Source organism: Saccopteryx bilineata, chromosome 4 (assembly GCF_036850765.1).
Source record: "Saccopteryx bilineata isolate mSacBil1 chromosome 4, mSacBil1_pri_phased_curated, whole genome shotgun sequence".
Classification (NCBI taxonomy): Eukaryota; Metazoa; Chordata; class Mammalia; order Chiroptera; family Emballonuridae; genus Saccopteryx; species Saccopteryx bilineata.
The window spans coordinates 175,015,495-175,028,401 of NC_089493.1; the positions used below are offsets into that span (position 1 = coordinate 175,015,495).

The 12,907-nt window shown below is 44.0% G+C and overlaps 1 protein-coding gene across 2 annotated transcripts in view; it reads left to right on the plus strand.

Annotated features, from left to right (window-relative positions):
- Positions 1–12,907, plus strand: part of HMGXB3 (HMG-box containing 3) — a 54,891-nt gene that overhangs the window by 34,552 nt on the left and 7,432 nt on the right. For both annotated transcript variants that reach the window (XM_066272990.1, XM_066272991.1), the window contains 2 exons: positions 8,088–8,219; positions 9,835–10,019. In XM_066272990.1, the coding sequence (XP_066129087.1) occupies positions 8,088–8,219; positions 9,835–10,019 (317 nt within the window). The remainder of the gene's footprint in view (positions 1–8,087; positions 8,220–9,834; positions 10,020–12,907) is intronic.

Consider the following 12,907-nt stretch of genomic DNA (forward strand, 5'->3'; position numbering starts at 1 on the left):
CAAACAGTGCTATGGTGTTCTTGGGGTATATCCCTAAAAGTGGTATAGCTGGGTCAAAAGGCAGTCCGATTTTTAATTTCTTGAGGAATCTCCATACTGTTTTCCACAGTGGCTGCACTAGTCTGCATTCCCACCAGCAGTGCAGGAGGGTTCCCTTTTCTCCACATCCTCACCAGCACTTATTCTGTGTTGTTTTGTTGATGAGCGCCATTCTGACTGGTGTGAGGTGATATCTTATTGTGCTTTTAATTTGCATTTCTCTCATGATTAGTGATGTTGAGCATTTTTTCATATGCCTATTGGCCATCTGTATGTTCTCTTTGGAGGAGTGTCTATTCTTTTGCCCATTTTTGATTGGATTGTTTGTCTTCTTGGTGTTGAGTTTTACAAGTTCTTTATAAATTTTGGTTATTAACCCCTTATCAGACGTATTGTCAAATATATTCTCCCATTGTGTAGTTTGTCTTTTTATTCTGTTCTTATTGTCTTTAGCTGTGCAGAAGCTTTTTAGTTTGATATAGTCCCATTTGTTTATCCTGTCTTTTATTTCACTTGCCCATGGAGATAAATCGGCAAATATTTATATATTGCTGCGAGAGATGTCAGAGAGCTTACTGCCTGTTTTCTTCTAAAATGCTTATGGTTTTATGGCTTACATTTAAGTCTTTCATCCATTTTGAGTTTATTTTTGTGGATGTTGTAAATTGGTGGTCTAGTTTCATTTTTTTGAGGTAGCTGTCCAATTTTCCCAATACCATTTGTTGAAGAGGCTGTCTTTACTCCAATGTATGCTCTTTCTTCCTTTGTCAAATATCAGTTGACTATAAAAGTGTGGGTTTATTTCTGGGTTCTCAATTCTGTTCCATTGATCTATATGCCTGTTCTTATGCCAGTACCAGGCTGTTTTGAGTATAGTGGCCTTGTAGTATAACTTGATATCCAGAAGTGTGATACCTCTCACTTGATTCTTCCTTTTCAAGATTGCTGAGGCTATTCGTGTTCTCTTTTGGTTCCATATAAATTTTTGGAATATGTCTTCTATATCTTTGAAGTAAGTCATTGGTATTTTAATCGGTATTGCATTGAATTTATAAATTGCTTTGGATAATATAGACATTTTAATGATGTTTATTCTTCCTAACCATGCTTCCACTTGTTTGTATCTTCCCTTATTTCTTTTATCAGTGTTTTATAATTTTCCAAGTACAAGTCTTTAATCTCCCTGGTTAAATTTATTCCTAGGTACTTTATTTTTTTGGTTGCAATGGTAAAGGGGATTGCTTCCTTAATTTCTCTTTCTGACAGTTCATTGTTAGTGTATAAAAATGCCTATGATTTCTGAGTATTGATTTTATATCCTGCCACCTTGCTGAATTCGTTTATCAGGTCTAGTAGTTTTTTGACTGAGACTTTAGGATTTTCTATATACAATATCATATCATCTGCAAATAATGATAGTTTTACTTCTTCTTTTCCAATTTGGATGCCTCTTATTTCTTTTTCTTGTCTGATTGCTGTGGCTAGGACTTCCAGAACTATGTTGAATAAGAGTGGTGAAAGGGGGCACCCCTGCCTTGTTCCTGATCTTAAAGGGATTGCTTTTAATTTTTGACCATTGAGTATGATGTTGGCTGTGGGTTTGTCATAGATGGCCTTTATCATGTTGAGGTATGTTCCCTGTATTCCCACTTTGCTGAGAGTTTTGATCATGAATGGGTGCTGGATTTTTTTTTTTTTTTTTTTTTTTTCATTTTTCTGAAGCTGGAAACAGGGAGAGACAGTCAGACAGACTCCCGCATGCGCCCGACCGGGATCCACCCGGCACGCCCACCAGGGGCGACGCTCTGCCCACCAGGGGGCGATGCTCTGCCCATCCTGGGCGTCGCCATGTTGCGACCAGAGCCACTCTAGCGCCTGAGGCAGAGGCCACAGAGCCATCCCCAGCGCCCGGGCCATCTTTGCTCCAATGGAGCCTTGGCTGCGGGAGGGGAAGAGAGAGACAGAGAGGAAAGCGCGGCGGAGGGGTGGAGAAGCAAATGGGCGCTTCTCCTGTGTGCCCTGGCCGGGAATCGAACCCGGGTCCTCCGCACGCTAGGCCGACGCTCTACCGCTGAGCCAACCGGCCAGGGCCAGATTTTATCAAATGCTTTTTCTGCATCTATTGAAATTATCATGTGGTTTTTCTCCTTCCTTTTGTTTATGTGATGAATCACATTGATTGATTTGCAAATATTGTACCAGCCTTGCCTCCCAAGAATAAATCCCACTTGATCATGTTGTATAATTTTTTCCATATATTGCTGGATCCGGTTTGGTAATATTTTGTTGAGGATTTTAGCATCTAAATGAATCAGGGATATTGGCCTATAATTTTCTTTCTTTGTGTTGTCTTTGCCTGGTTTTGGAATCAGAATTATGCTCGCCTCATAAAAGGAGCTTGGAAGTCTTCCTTCCTCTTGAATTTTTTGAAATAGCTTGAGAAGGATAGGAGTTAGTTCTTTGAATATTTGGTAGAATTCACTTGTGAAGCTATCAGGCCCAGGACTTTTCTTTTTTGGAAGTTTTTTTGATAACTGTTTCAATCTCATTTGTTGTAATCAGTCTGTTTAGGTTTTCTGATTCTTCCAGATTAATTTTTGAAAGATTATATGTTTCAAGGAATTTGTCCATTTTATCTAGGTTGCCTAGTTTTTTGTCATACAGTTCTTCATAGTATTTTCTTACAATATTTTGTATTTCTGTTGTGTCAGTTGTTATTTCTCCATTCTCATTTCTAGTTTTATTTATTTGAGTCCTCTTTTCTTCTTGGTGAGTCTGGTTAAAGGTTCATCGATCTTGTTTATCTTTTCAAAGAACCAGCTCCTGGTTTCATTGATCCTCTGTATTGTTTCTTTAGCCTCTATGTCATTTATTTCTGCTCTGATCTTTATTATTTCCTTTCTTCTACTAGCTCTGGGATTTACTTGCTGCTCTTTTTCTAGTTCTTTTAGATGCAGGGTCAAGTTGTTTATTTGAGCTTTTTCTAGCTTCTTGAGGTATGCCTGTAATGCTATGAACTTCCCTCTCAGGACTGCTTTTGCTGTGTCCCATAAATTTTGAGTTGATGTATACTTGTTATCGTTCGTTTCTAGGAATTTTTAAATTTCTTCTTTGATCTCATTGTCAACCCATTCATTATTTAATAACATGCTATTTAGTTTCCAAGTGTTTGAGTATTTTTCAGTTTTTCTGTTGTGGTTGATTTCTAGTTTCATGCCATTGTGATCAGAGAAAGTGCTCGATATGATTTCAATCTTCTTAAATTTGTTGAGACCGCTTTTGTGCCCTAACATGTGGTCTATCCTAGAGAATGTACCATGAGCACTTGAAAAGAATGTATATTCTGCTGCTTTAGGGTGAAAGGTTCTGAAAATATCTATTAAATCAAGTTGATCTAGTATGTCCTTTAAGTCTGCTGTTTCTTTGTTAATTTTCCTTCTTGAGGATCTATCTAGTGATGTTAGTGGGGTATTGAAATCCCCTACTATTATAGTATTGCTGTTGATCTCACCCTTTAAATCCATCAAAGTCTGATTTATATATATTATATTTAGGTGCTCCTATATTAGGTGTGTAGATATTTATAATGATTATATCTTTCTATTGGATTGCTCCTTTTATCATTATGTAGTGACCTTCTTTATCTCTTACTATAGTCTTTGTTTTAAAGTCCATATTGTCTGATATAAGTATTGCTATCCCAGCTTTTTTTTCATTTCCATTTGCGTGAAATATTTTTTTCCATCGTTTTATCTTCAGTCTGTGTGCATCTTTTGTTTTAAGGTGTGTCTCTTGTAGACAGCATATGTTTGGGTCTTGTTTTCTTATCTATGCAGCTACCCTATGTCTTTTGATCGGATCATTTAATCCACTTACATTTAAGGTTATTGATATGTAATTGTTTATTGCCATTTTATTCTTTAAAACTGTATTCCTCTTTTGCTATATTCTTTTTCTCCTTTGATCTGTTTACAACAGGCCCCTTAGCATTTCTTGCAGCCTTGGTTTGGTTGTAGTGAATTCCTTGAGTTTTTTTTTGTCTGGAAAGCTTTTTATTTCTCCTTCAATTTTAAACGATAGCCTTGTTGGATAAAGTAGTCTTCATTGTAGGCTCTTGTTCTGCATTACTTTGAATATTTCTTGCCATTTCCTTCTGGCCTCAAATGTTTCTGTTGAGAAGTGAGAAGTCATCCTTATGGGGGCTCCTTTGTGGGTGATAGTCTTTCTTTCTCTAGCAGCTTTTAATATTTTCTCTTTATCACTTAGCTTTGGTCTTTTAATTATGATGTGTCTTGGTGTAGATTTCTTTGGGTTTCTCTTTAATGGAGTTCTCTGTGCTTCTTGAACTTGTGAGATGTTTTCCTGCCTTAATTGAGGGAAGTTTTCAGCTATGATATGATTGAACAAAGTCTCTATCCCTTGTTCTTTCTCCTCTTCTTCAGGAACCCCTATGATGCGGATGTTATTTCTCTTCATGTTGTCACAGAGCTCTCTTAGAGTTTCCTCAGACTTTCTGAGTCTCTTTTCTTTTTTCTGCTCTGCTTCTGTGCCTTCATTTATCTTGTTCTCTAACCTGCTGATTTGATTCTCAGCTTCATCCATCCTGCTTTTAATTCCTTCCATTTTGTTCTTCATTTCTGATATTGTATTTGTCATTTCTGACTGATTCTTTTTTATTATTTCAATGTCCTTTTTTATATTTGCTATCTCTTTATTTAGGTGTTCATAATGACCATCTATTGTTGTTCTAATATCTTTGAGCATCCTAACAATCGTTATTTTAAACTGCATCTGGTAATTTGGTTTTTTCTGACTCATTCAGGTCCTTTTCTGGGGATTTCTCTTGATTCATTTGTGTTGTATTTCTCTGCCTTCTCATTCTGTGTAAAAGAAGGTTTTGGCCACTGGAGTCCATTGGGTGTGGCCTCTGTGTTCCCTAGGTGTGGACTGTCTGCAGGCCCGCCACTCCCTCTGCTGCTGCTGCCTAGGGCATTTGGGTATGGGCGTTGCCAGTGCCTGCCCACTGAGGCTGTTGCTGTGGTCTCCACCTCTCCTTCACGGGAGTGGCTGTGATCACGTGCTCAGGTGTACAAGCCCCGGTGGCCTTGGCCTTCGCCCTGCCCCCGCAGGTGGTGTTATGCTTGGCCCTGAGGGCAGGGGTGAGCACCTTTGCTCAGCTGCAGGTCTCCGCCTGATTCTGGGCTTTTGCCTCGCCCTTGCTGGAGGAGCCCACTCGTGGGAGGGCTGCAAGCCTTGGCTCCACAGGCTGGGCGGGACTGCATGCCCATGATCAGTAGCGGGACTCTGCCTGTTCTGGGCTTTTGGCTCCACCCCCACAGGAGGAGCCAGCTCCCAAGTCAGGCCACAAGCCTAAGTTCCGTGGGCAGGGCAAGGCTGTGCTCCTGCACCCTTGCTCAAAGGCAGGTCTCCACCCCTTCCGGGGCTCCTGCCCTTCCCCCGCAGGCTGGATTACAGACGGCCTGCAGCTGAGCTTGACCACTTTTGCACGCCCCCTCCTCCCCAGCGGGGCAAGACTGAGCTCACACCTGGGCCTCAGTGGTGACCAGCCGGCTTCTGCCCTTGCCAACAGAACCACGCTTCTACGTCCCACTGCCGCCCGCCCTCGGGCGAGCCCTCAGCCGTGTGGGTGGGGGTGCTGCAGCTCAGACCCTAACACTCACTACTGTAGTCCCAAGAGCTCCCTCCTTCTACGGGACTCTGCTCTGAGTGCCATGGGAGAGCTTGTTTGGCTGGTGTCCTGCTTCCCTTTGCTGGTATTACTGTTTCCAGGGGAAATATTCACTTCAGATTTGGGGAGTGACTCGTCCCAGAGGTTAGGGTGGCTGTCTCTCAAAATGTTTCTCCCTGTGCCTCCTAGATTACACTCTCTTCCTGCTACTCCGGTCTTCTCTTCTCTCCCTGTCCCCTGGAGCCCTGGGTGAGTGGTTGTGAGAGAGGTGTTCTGCGCTGTCCCTTTAAGAAGAATCTTGGGTCTGAGAAATCAGTCTCTTTCTCACAAACAGTATCCTGACTTGTTTCCAGCTAAATACTGTCCATATGCCTCTTCTAGGCTCTGGGGCTTTGTTCCTGGGACTCAGGACCCTCCCCTCTCTGCTGAACTCACTTCCCACCTTGCGAGCCTCTCCCAGCTGCTGTTTGCTCCAGGGAGCTGGGCAGCCCTCTCCGCATTTCTGCTTTTCCTACCAGTCTCAGTGTGGCTTCTTCAGTGTTCCTTGGTTGAAGAGTCCTCTTAGTTTAGTCCAAAGTTGGTTTTTCCAGATGATGGTTCTTTTTTTTTTTTTTAACATTTTTTTAAAGATTTTATTTATTTATTATAGAGAGGGGAGAGAGAGGGGGGGGAGAGGAGCAGGAAGCATCAACTCCCATATGTGCCTTGACCAGGCAAGCCCAGAGTTTTGAACCGGCAACCTCAGCATTTCCAGGTTGACGCTTTATCCACTGCTCCACCACAGGTCAGGCTTTTTTTTTTTTTTTTTTTAATAATTATTTTTATTTATTTTATTTTTTTACAGAGACAGAGAGAGAGTCAGAGTGGGGGATAGACAGGGACAGACAGACAGGAACGGAGAGATGAGAAGCATCAATCATTAGTTTTTCATTGATTGCTTTCTCATATGTGCCTTGACCGTGGGCCTTCAGCAGACCAAATAACCCCTTGCTCGAGCCAGCGACCTTGGGTCCAAGCTGGCGAGCTTTTTGCTCAAGCCAGATGAGCCCGCGCTCAAACTGGCAACCTCGGGGTCTCGAACTTGGGTCTTCCGCATCCCAGTCTGACGCTCTATCCACTGCGCCACCACCTGGTCAGATGATGGTTCTTAAAATTAGTTTGTAATCCACTTTGGTTCTGGGAGGTGGAAGTTGGTATGTCTGCCTACTCCATTGCCGTCTTGTCTCTCCTCAATATAAATTTAAAATCAACTTGTCAGTGTGTACAGAGTCCTGCTAGAATTTTAATTGGGATTGTATTGAAGCTGTAGTCAATTTGGGGAAGTTTGACATGCTTAAAAATATTAAGTTGTCCCATTCATGAACATGATCTATCTCTCCGTTTTATTAGGTTTTCTTTTATTTCTTTCATTGGAGCTTTGTATTTTTCAGCATATGGGCCCTGTACATATTTTGTTAGGTTTATACCTAAGTAATTTTTGTAGGAACTTTTTGTAGGTTAGTAGTATGAGTTTTCTAAAGTTTATCAGTTGAATAGGTGAAAACTGGTATATCATTTCCTAATTTGTATTTCTTTGATTATTAAGAAGATTATATATCTTTTGTTGTTTTTTTTTCTCCTTCTTGAATTTCTCTTGTGAATATTTCTAGTCTTCTTTGGGGTTATTTTGTTGACAGAGTTCTTTCCCAGTTTATCAGTTGTTCTTTAAATTTGTTTATGATGTTATTTATTTATTTATTTTGGACATGAAGGGTTCTTTTGTTTTTTTTCTTTTTGATTTTGTTTTAAATTTTATGTAATCATAGCTGTAATCTTCTCCTTTATGGCTTCAAAATATATCATGCTTAGAAAGACCTTTCTCATTCCTTTATACCCTTTTTTTAATGGGAATACATAGTCCATAATATGTTTTTATGCAAGTCTGTGCATTATATATTGTTCAAATGTAAAGTCACCCTCTTATTTATCTTAAACTGACTGCATTTAAGTTCCTCTGAGTCTTTTATCCCAAATTTGGTGTGTGTAGAGGGCGTGATTTTATAGCCTTACCCTACACATCCCTGTCTTGCCCTTGTGCAGCTGAGAGTTCATGAGGACTGCACTGGGTGGCAGGGAGATGTTCTTACCTTAAAAATATTCTCTGCATGTTTCATTACTTGCTTTTTCATTTATTAATGTATTGTGGACAGCTTCCCATCAGAGCATTTAGTTCTGCCTCATTCTTTATAATGATGCATAGTTTGCTGTTTTATGAATGCACCATAATTTATTTAACTCTTCCCCTTTTGGGCATTTAGTTTGTTGCCGTTGGAGATGATGTTATAGTGAATTTCCCCTATTGCCTCTTCTTCACCTGCAGGTCTCTTTAATGTGGGGAACAAGCTGCTAGTGAGCCTGGACTTGCTTTTTGCAATCCGAAACCAGATCAAGGTGGGAGAGGACCCCCGAGTGTCTATCGACACTATTCTGAAGTCGGTGCAGGAACAGACAGGTAAAGGTTGGCTCCTTCTCTCATCCAAGGTTAGTCATAAGCTCCCTGTGAATTTTCAGTGATGGACTTTGGTTAAAAGAATCATCTTGCCCTGGCCGGTTGGCTCAGCGGTAGAGCGTCGGCCTGGCGTGCGGGGTACCCGGGTTCGATTCCCGGCCAGGGCACATAGGAGAAGCGCCCATTTGCTTCTCCACCCCCACCCCCTCCTTCCTCTCTGTCTCTCTCTTCCCCTCCTGCAGCCGAGGCTCCATTGGAGCAAGGATGGCCCGGGCGCTGGGGATGGCTCCTTGGCCTCTGCCCCAGGCGCTAGAGTGACTCTGGTTGCGGCAGAGCGACGCCCCGGAGGGGCAGAGCATTGCCCCCTGGTGGGCAGAGCGTCGCCCCTGGTGGGCGTACCGGGTGGATCCCGGTCGGGCGCATGCGGGAGTCTGTCTGACTGTCTCTCCCCGTTTCCAGCTTCAGAAAAAAAGAAAAAAAAAAAAGAATCATCTTGGCGGGGGACAGTGTGATATTTTGAAAAGGAGACATTCTTGGCCCCCTAACACACTTCTCTTGGAATTTACAAATGTCACTAACATTGGAAAGCATGAGTCCTTGCATCCAGGGACCCTCACCATGAGGTTAAACCAGGGGTCGGGAACCTTTTTGGCTGAGAGAGCCAGGAACGCCACATATTTTAAAATGTAATTCCGTGAGAGCCATACAACAACCCATGTACGTTACGATTATCCAATAAAAATTTGGTGTTGTCCTGGAGGACAGCTGTGATTGGCTCCAGCCACCTGCAACCATGAACATGAGCGGTAGGAAATGAATGGATTGTAATACATGAGAATGTTTTATATTTTTAACATTATTATTATTTTTTTACTAAAGATTTGTCTGTGAGCCAGATTCAGCCATCAAAAGCCACATCTGGCTCACGAGCCATAGGTTTCCGACCCCTGGGTTAAACTGACTTTCAGAAGCTTGTCCTCTGGTCATAGGTAGACTTGGCTTCGCTGCATGTTAGACTCATTTTGAATACACAGCTTCTGGAGGTCTGCTACCAGTCCCCAGGCTCATGTTGAGGGGACTACGCTCTTTACTATTAGAAATTATTTTCCCCTTGCTCTTCTTACTTCCGTTTGTGCTTTTTCCATCCCACAGTTACAGACTCTGGTGCTCCTGCACCTTCCCTGCAATGAGGTCAGATGGATTAGAGCAAACGTTCTGGAGTCAGACAGTGGCTCTCCCACTTAGTGGCAATGTTATTTTGACCAAGTTTCTTACTGTGCCTCAGTTTCTCTAGTTAATAAAATGAGGAAAATAGTAACTCCTGGTTCATAAAGATACGAGTCACGTGGGGTAATTTGAAGCTCTTGGCACAGCATCTAGTGTCCAGTAGGTGCTTAGTACAGATGTACTTAGGCTGATGTAGCTCTTAGCATTCTCCTCTGGGTTGTCCCTGAGCGTTTAAAGGCCAGGTGCTCGCCCCTCGGAGTGGTTAGCACTCTCGGGGTTCTTAGGGGAGAAGCTGTCTCGCAGAATTGCTGTTCTTGCTGACCGTTAGCTGATCCCCGTGGCCTCAGGGCCTTTCCCTGGGACCCACTCGGAGCCCTTGCTCATCTTCCAGAGAAGACGCTGGCCCCCGATGAGCTGAGCCAGCTGCAGGAGCTGCTGTGCAACGGCTACTGGGCGTTCGAGTGCCTCACTGTTCGTGACTACAATGACATGATCTGTGGCATCTGCGGCGTGGCCCCCACGGTGGAGGTGGCCCAGCGGAGTGAAGGAAACGTGCTGGCACTGAGGAGTGTGGAGGTAAGTGCCTCTCCGTCGCCTGGGTAACCTTCAAAACTGCCCTCACACTTTGCTGCTACCTTCCTGCATGCTGTCCCCAGGGGCAAATGGCTCTAGTCCTGTCCTGTGTGAGAAGAGGAGCTCTTTCCTGCCACTGCCCCGGTTTTCATCTAAGGAAGGTCAGATGGAAAGAGAGGCGTCTGTTATTCCTTGTCACATTTGTTCAACATGAAGTAGGTGCGCTCTACAGACACTGGGAAACGGCAGTAAAAAAAGCCCCAGAGTTTCTGTGCTCACATTCTGGTTTGGGGAGACAGGAAACAAGCATTAATAATTACATAATATTAGGTTAACGAGAGATGTAGTGACAGCAAAGCAGGGTGTGGTAGGAAGGGGAATTCCTATTTATGGGGGGGCTGGGACAGCCTCTCGGGTAGGGGTGAGTTTGAATAGAGATCGAAGGCCATGTTCCTCTCCGGGAGACAAACATTCCAGGCAGAGGGGGCGGCAAGGACAGGGTCTCAGGGGGTCTGCTCAGCCTGCTTGAGGAACAGCAAGGAGGCCAGTGCAGCTGGAGTATGTGAGCCACGGAGAGGCAGGGTACAGGAGGCCACGCGGGCCAGGAGGGAGACGGAGAGTCTCTAAAGGGTTTTGAGGACCTGATCTGACTTAGGTTCTTAGCTAAAAAATGTTCCCACAAAGATAACACCAAACTCCAATAGCTTTATGTATTCTCCTCAGTATCCAAGGAACTTACACGGTTTCCATCATAGAAGGAGAGCAAATACACAACTCATTGTATAAGGCTATATAACCTTGAAAACAAAACCAGACATTTAATACAATAGAAGGAATTGGAGCTGATTGTACTCATGAATATAAATGTTGAAGGTCTGAATAACATAGCAAATCAGTTCTAACAATGAATAAAATAATCCATTGTGACTCATTTTATCCCAGGAAAGCTAGGGTGCTATGTTATAAAATACACTAATGTAATTCACTTTTAATAGAGTAAAGGAGAAGAGCCATGTGATTATTTCATTAAATGTGGACACTGTCAATATTATTCAATACCTATTTACGATAAATCTCTTAGCAAAGTGGGAATAATAGGGAATCTTCCTTAACCAGGTACAGGGGTTAAAAGAAATCTCATAAGTTGATGAACTCTACCCCACGATCGTGCGCTGTGAGTTTGGGAGTCTGCACACAGTTGGATCAGGAAGTAACTCTTAAGGCACCAGGCTTGCAGCTCACCTGTTCACCACCAGGGGAGATGTGGGGCCTTTGAAGAAGCACTTTAGCCTGGCCAGCTGAGCATATTAGAGATTTAATACGTATTCTCTGTTTCTTCCCAATTAAAAAAAAGTATATATATTGATCAAGTGTTTATAGTTGAGGAATGGTGGTATGTAACAAGACATGAAAACAAGCATTCTGCTTCCTGGAGCTTTTTAAGTGGTCCTGGTAGATAAGATGAACTGTAAAAACACATTTGCTTTTGTGTGTTATCTCACCAAGCGGCTATTCTAGACTCATTCAGACCTGCTTGCCTAATGGTAGTATTAATAGTAATGCAGCTATGATTTATCGGGCATTTTAGTACATGTGCCAAATTCTTACTCTGCACTCAGTGCTTCTCACCCCAGCTCTGTGAGATGTGTGGACAGGAAGGGATTGAAGCCGGGAGACCTTGTCCAGGCTCGTTCAGCCAGGGAGGGGTGTAGCTGGGACTTGACCTTGGTCCTGTTGTCTGACTCTGGAGTCTGAGCTTGTAAGCACTGCCATGCTCACCCTTACACCTGAGTCTCCGAGCTCTGGCTGTTCTGAGCACATCTGACTGCGGAGACTTTTCTGTCTCCAGAAGAGACAGCAGCCACCTCCCTATAAAGCTCATGTCGCTTAGTCCTGCCAGGGTTCTTTCCTCCTGGAGTGGGGTGTCCTTTATCCTCAGGACGCATGTGTCTTCCCTTCTATGGTATGGGGTTCTTTCTGGAGACAGGACCGACTATATTTTCTCCCTTTTGTGCTTGTTGAGTGGTGTGGTGCATGTGGGGAGAAGGGCAGGTAGGGGGTATCCTCAAGTCTGTGTAATAAAACAGGAAGTTACTGAAGAAAACTGAAATATGCATTGTCTGTGAGGAGATTGCTTGGCCCTCCCCTCAGGGACCGTGTAGAGGAGGACCCTCTGGACTAAGGACAGCAGCCATGTCAACTGTGCACACAGCGTACTCAGCTGACGTTTCCTGTCCCAAGTTCTTTGTGGAGAGGGTGGGCTCACTGCCTTGTGAGGTTGTGGTGGGAGACTCGCTGACACGCAGCCTGCGCTTGTGCCCTGTGAGGCGGGAGGGAAGGGGAGTAGGATGGGGGAATAGATGTGTGCAGCGCAGTGGTTCTCAGACTTTCTAGTGTGAGTTGTTTAGCCCCATGCACAGGGTTTCTGATTCAGTGGGTCTGAAATGGGGCTGAGAATGGGCACTATTGGCCCTTGCCGGTTGGCTCAGAGATAGAGCGTCGGCCTGGCGTGTGGGAGTCCCGGGTTCGATTCCCAGCCAAGACATACAGGAGAAGCGCCCATCTGCTTCTCCACCCCTCCCCCTCTCCTTCTTCTCTTTCTCTTCCCCTCCCGCAGCCGAGGCTCCATTGGAGCAAAGATGGCTCAGGCGCTGGGGATGGCTCCGTGGCCTTTGCCTCAGGCGCTAGAATGGCTCTGGTCACAACAGAGCAACACCCTGGATGGGCAGAGCATCGCCCCCTGGTGGACATGCCGGGTGGATCCCGGTCAGGCGCATGTGGGAGTCTGACTGCCTCCCCATTTCCAGCTTCAGAAAGATACAAAAAAAAAAAAAAAGAATGGGCACTATTGACAAGCTCCCAGGTGATCGGCGCTCTAGCTGCCACACTAG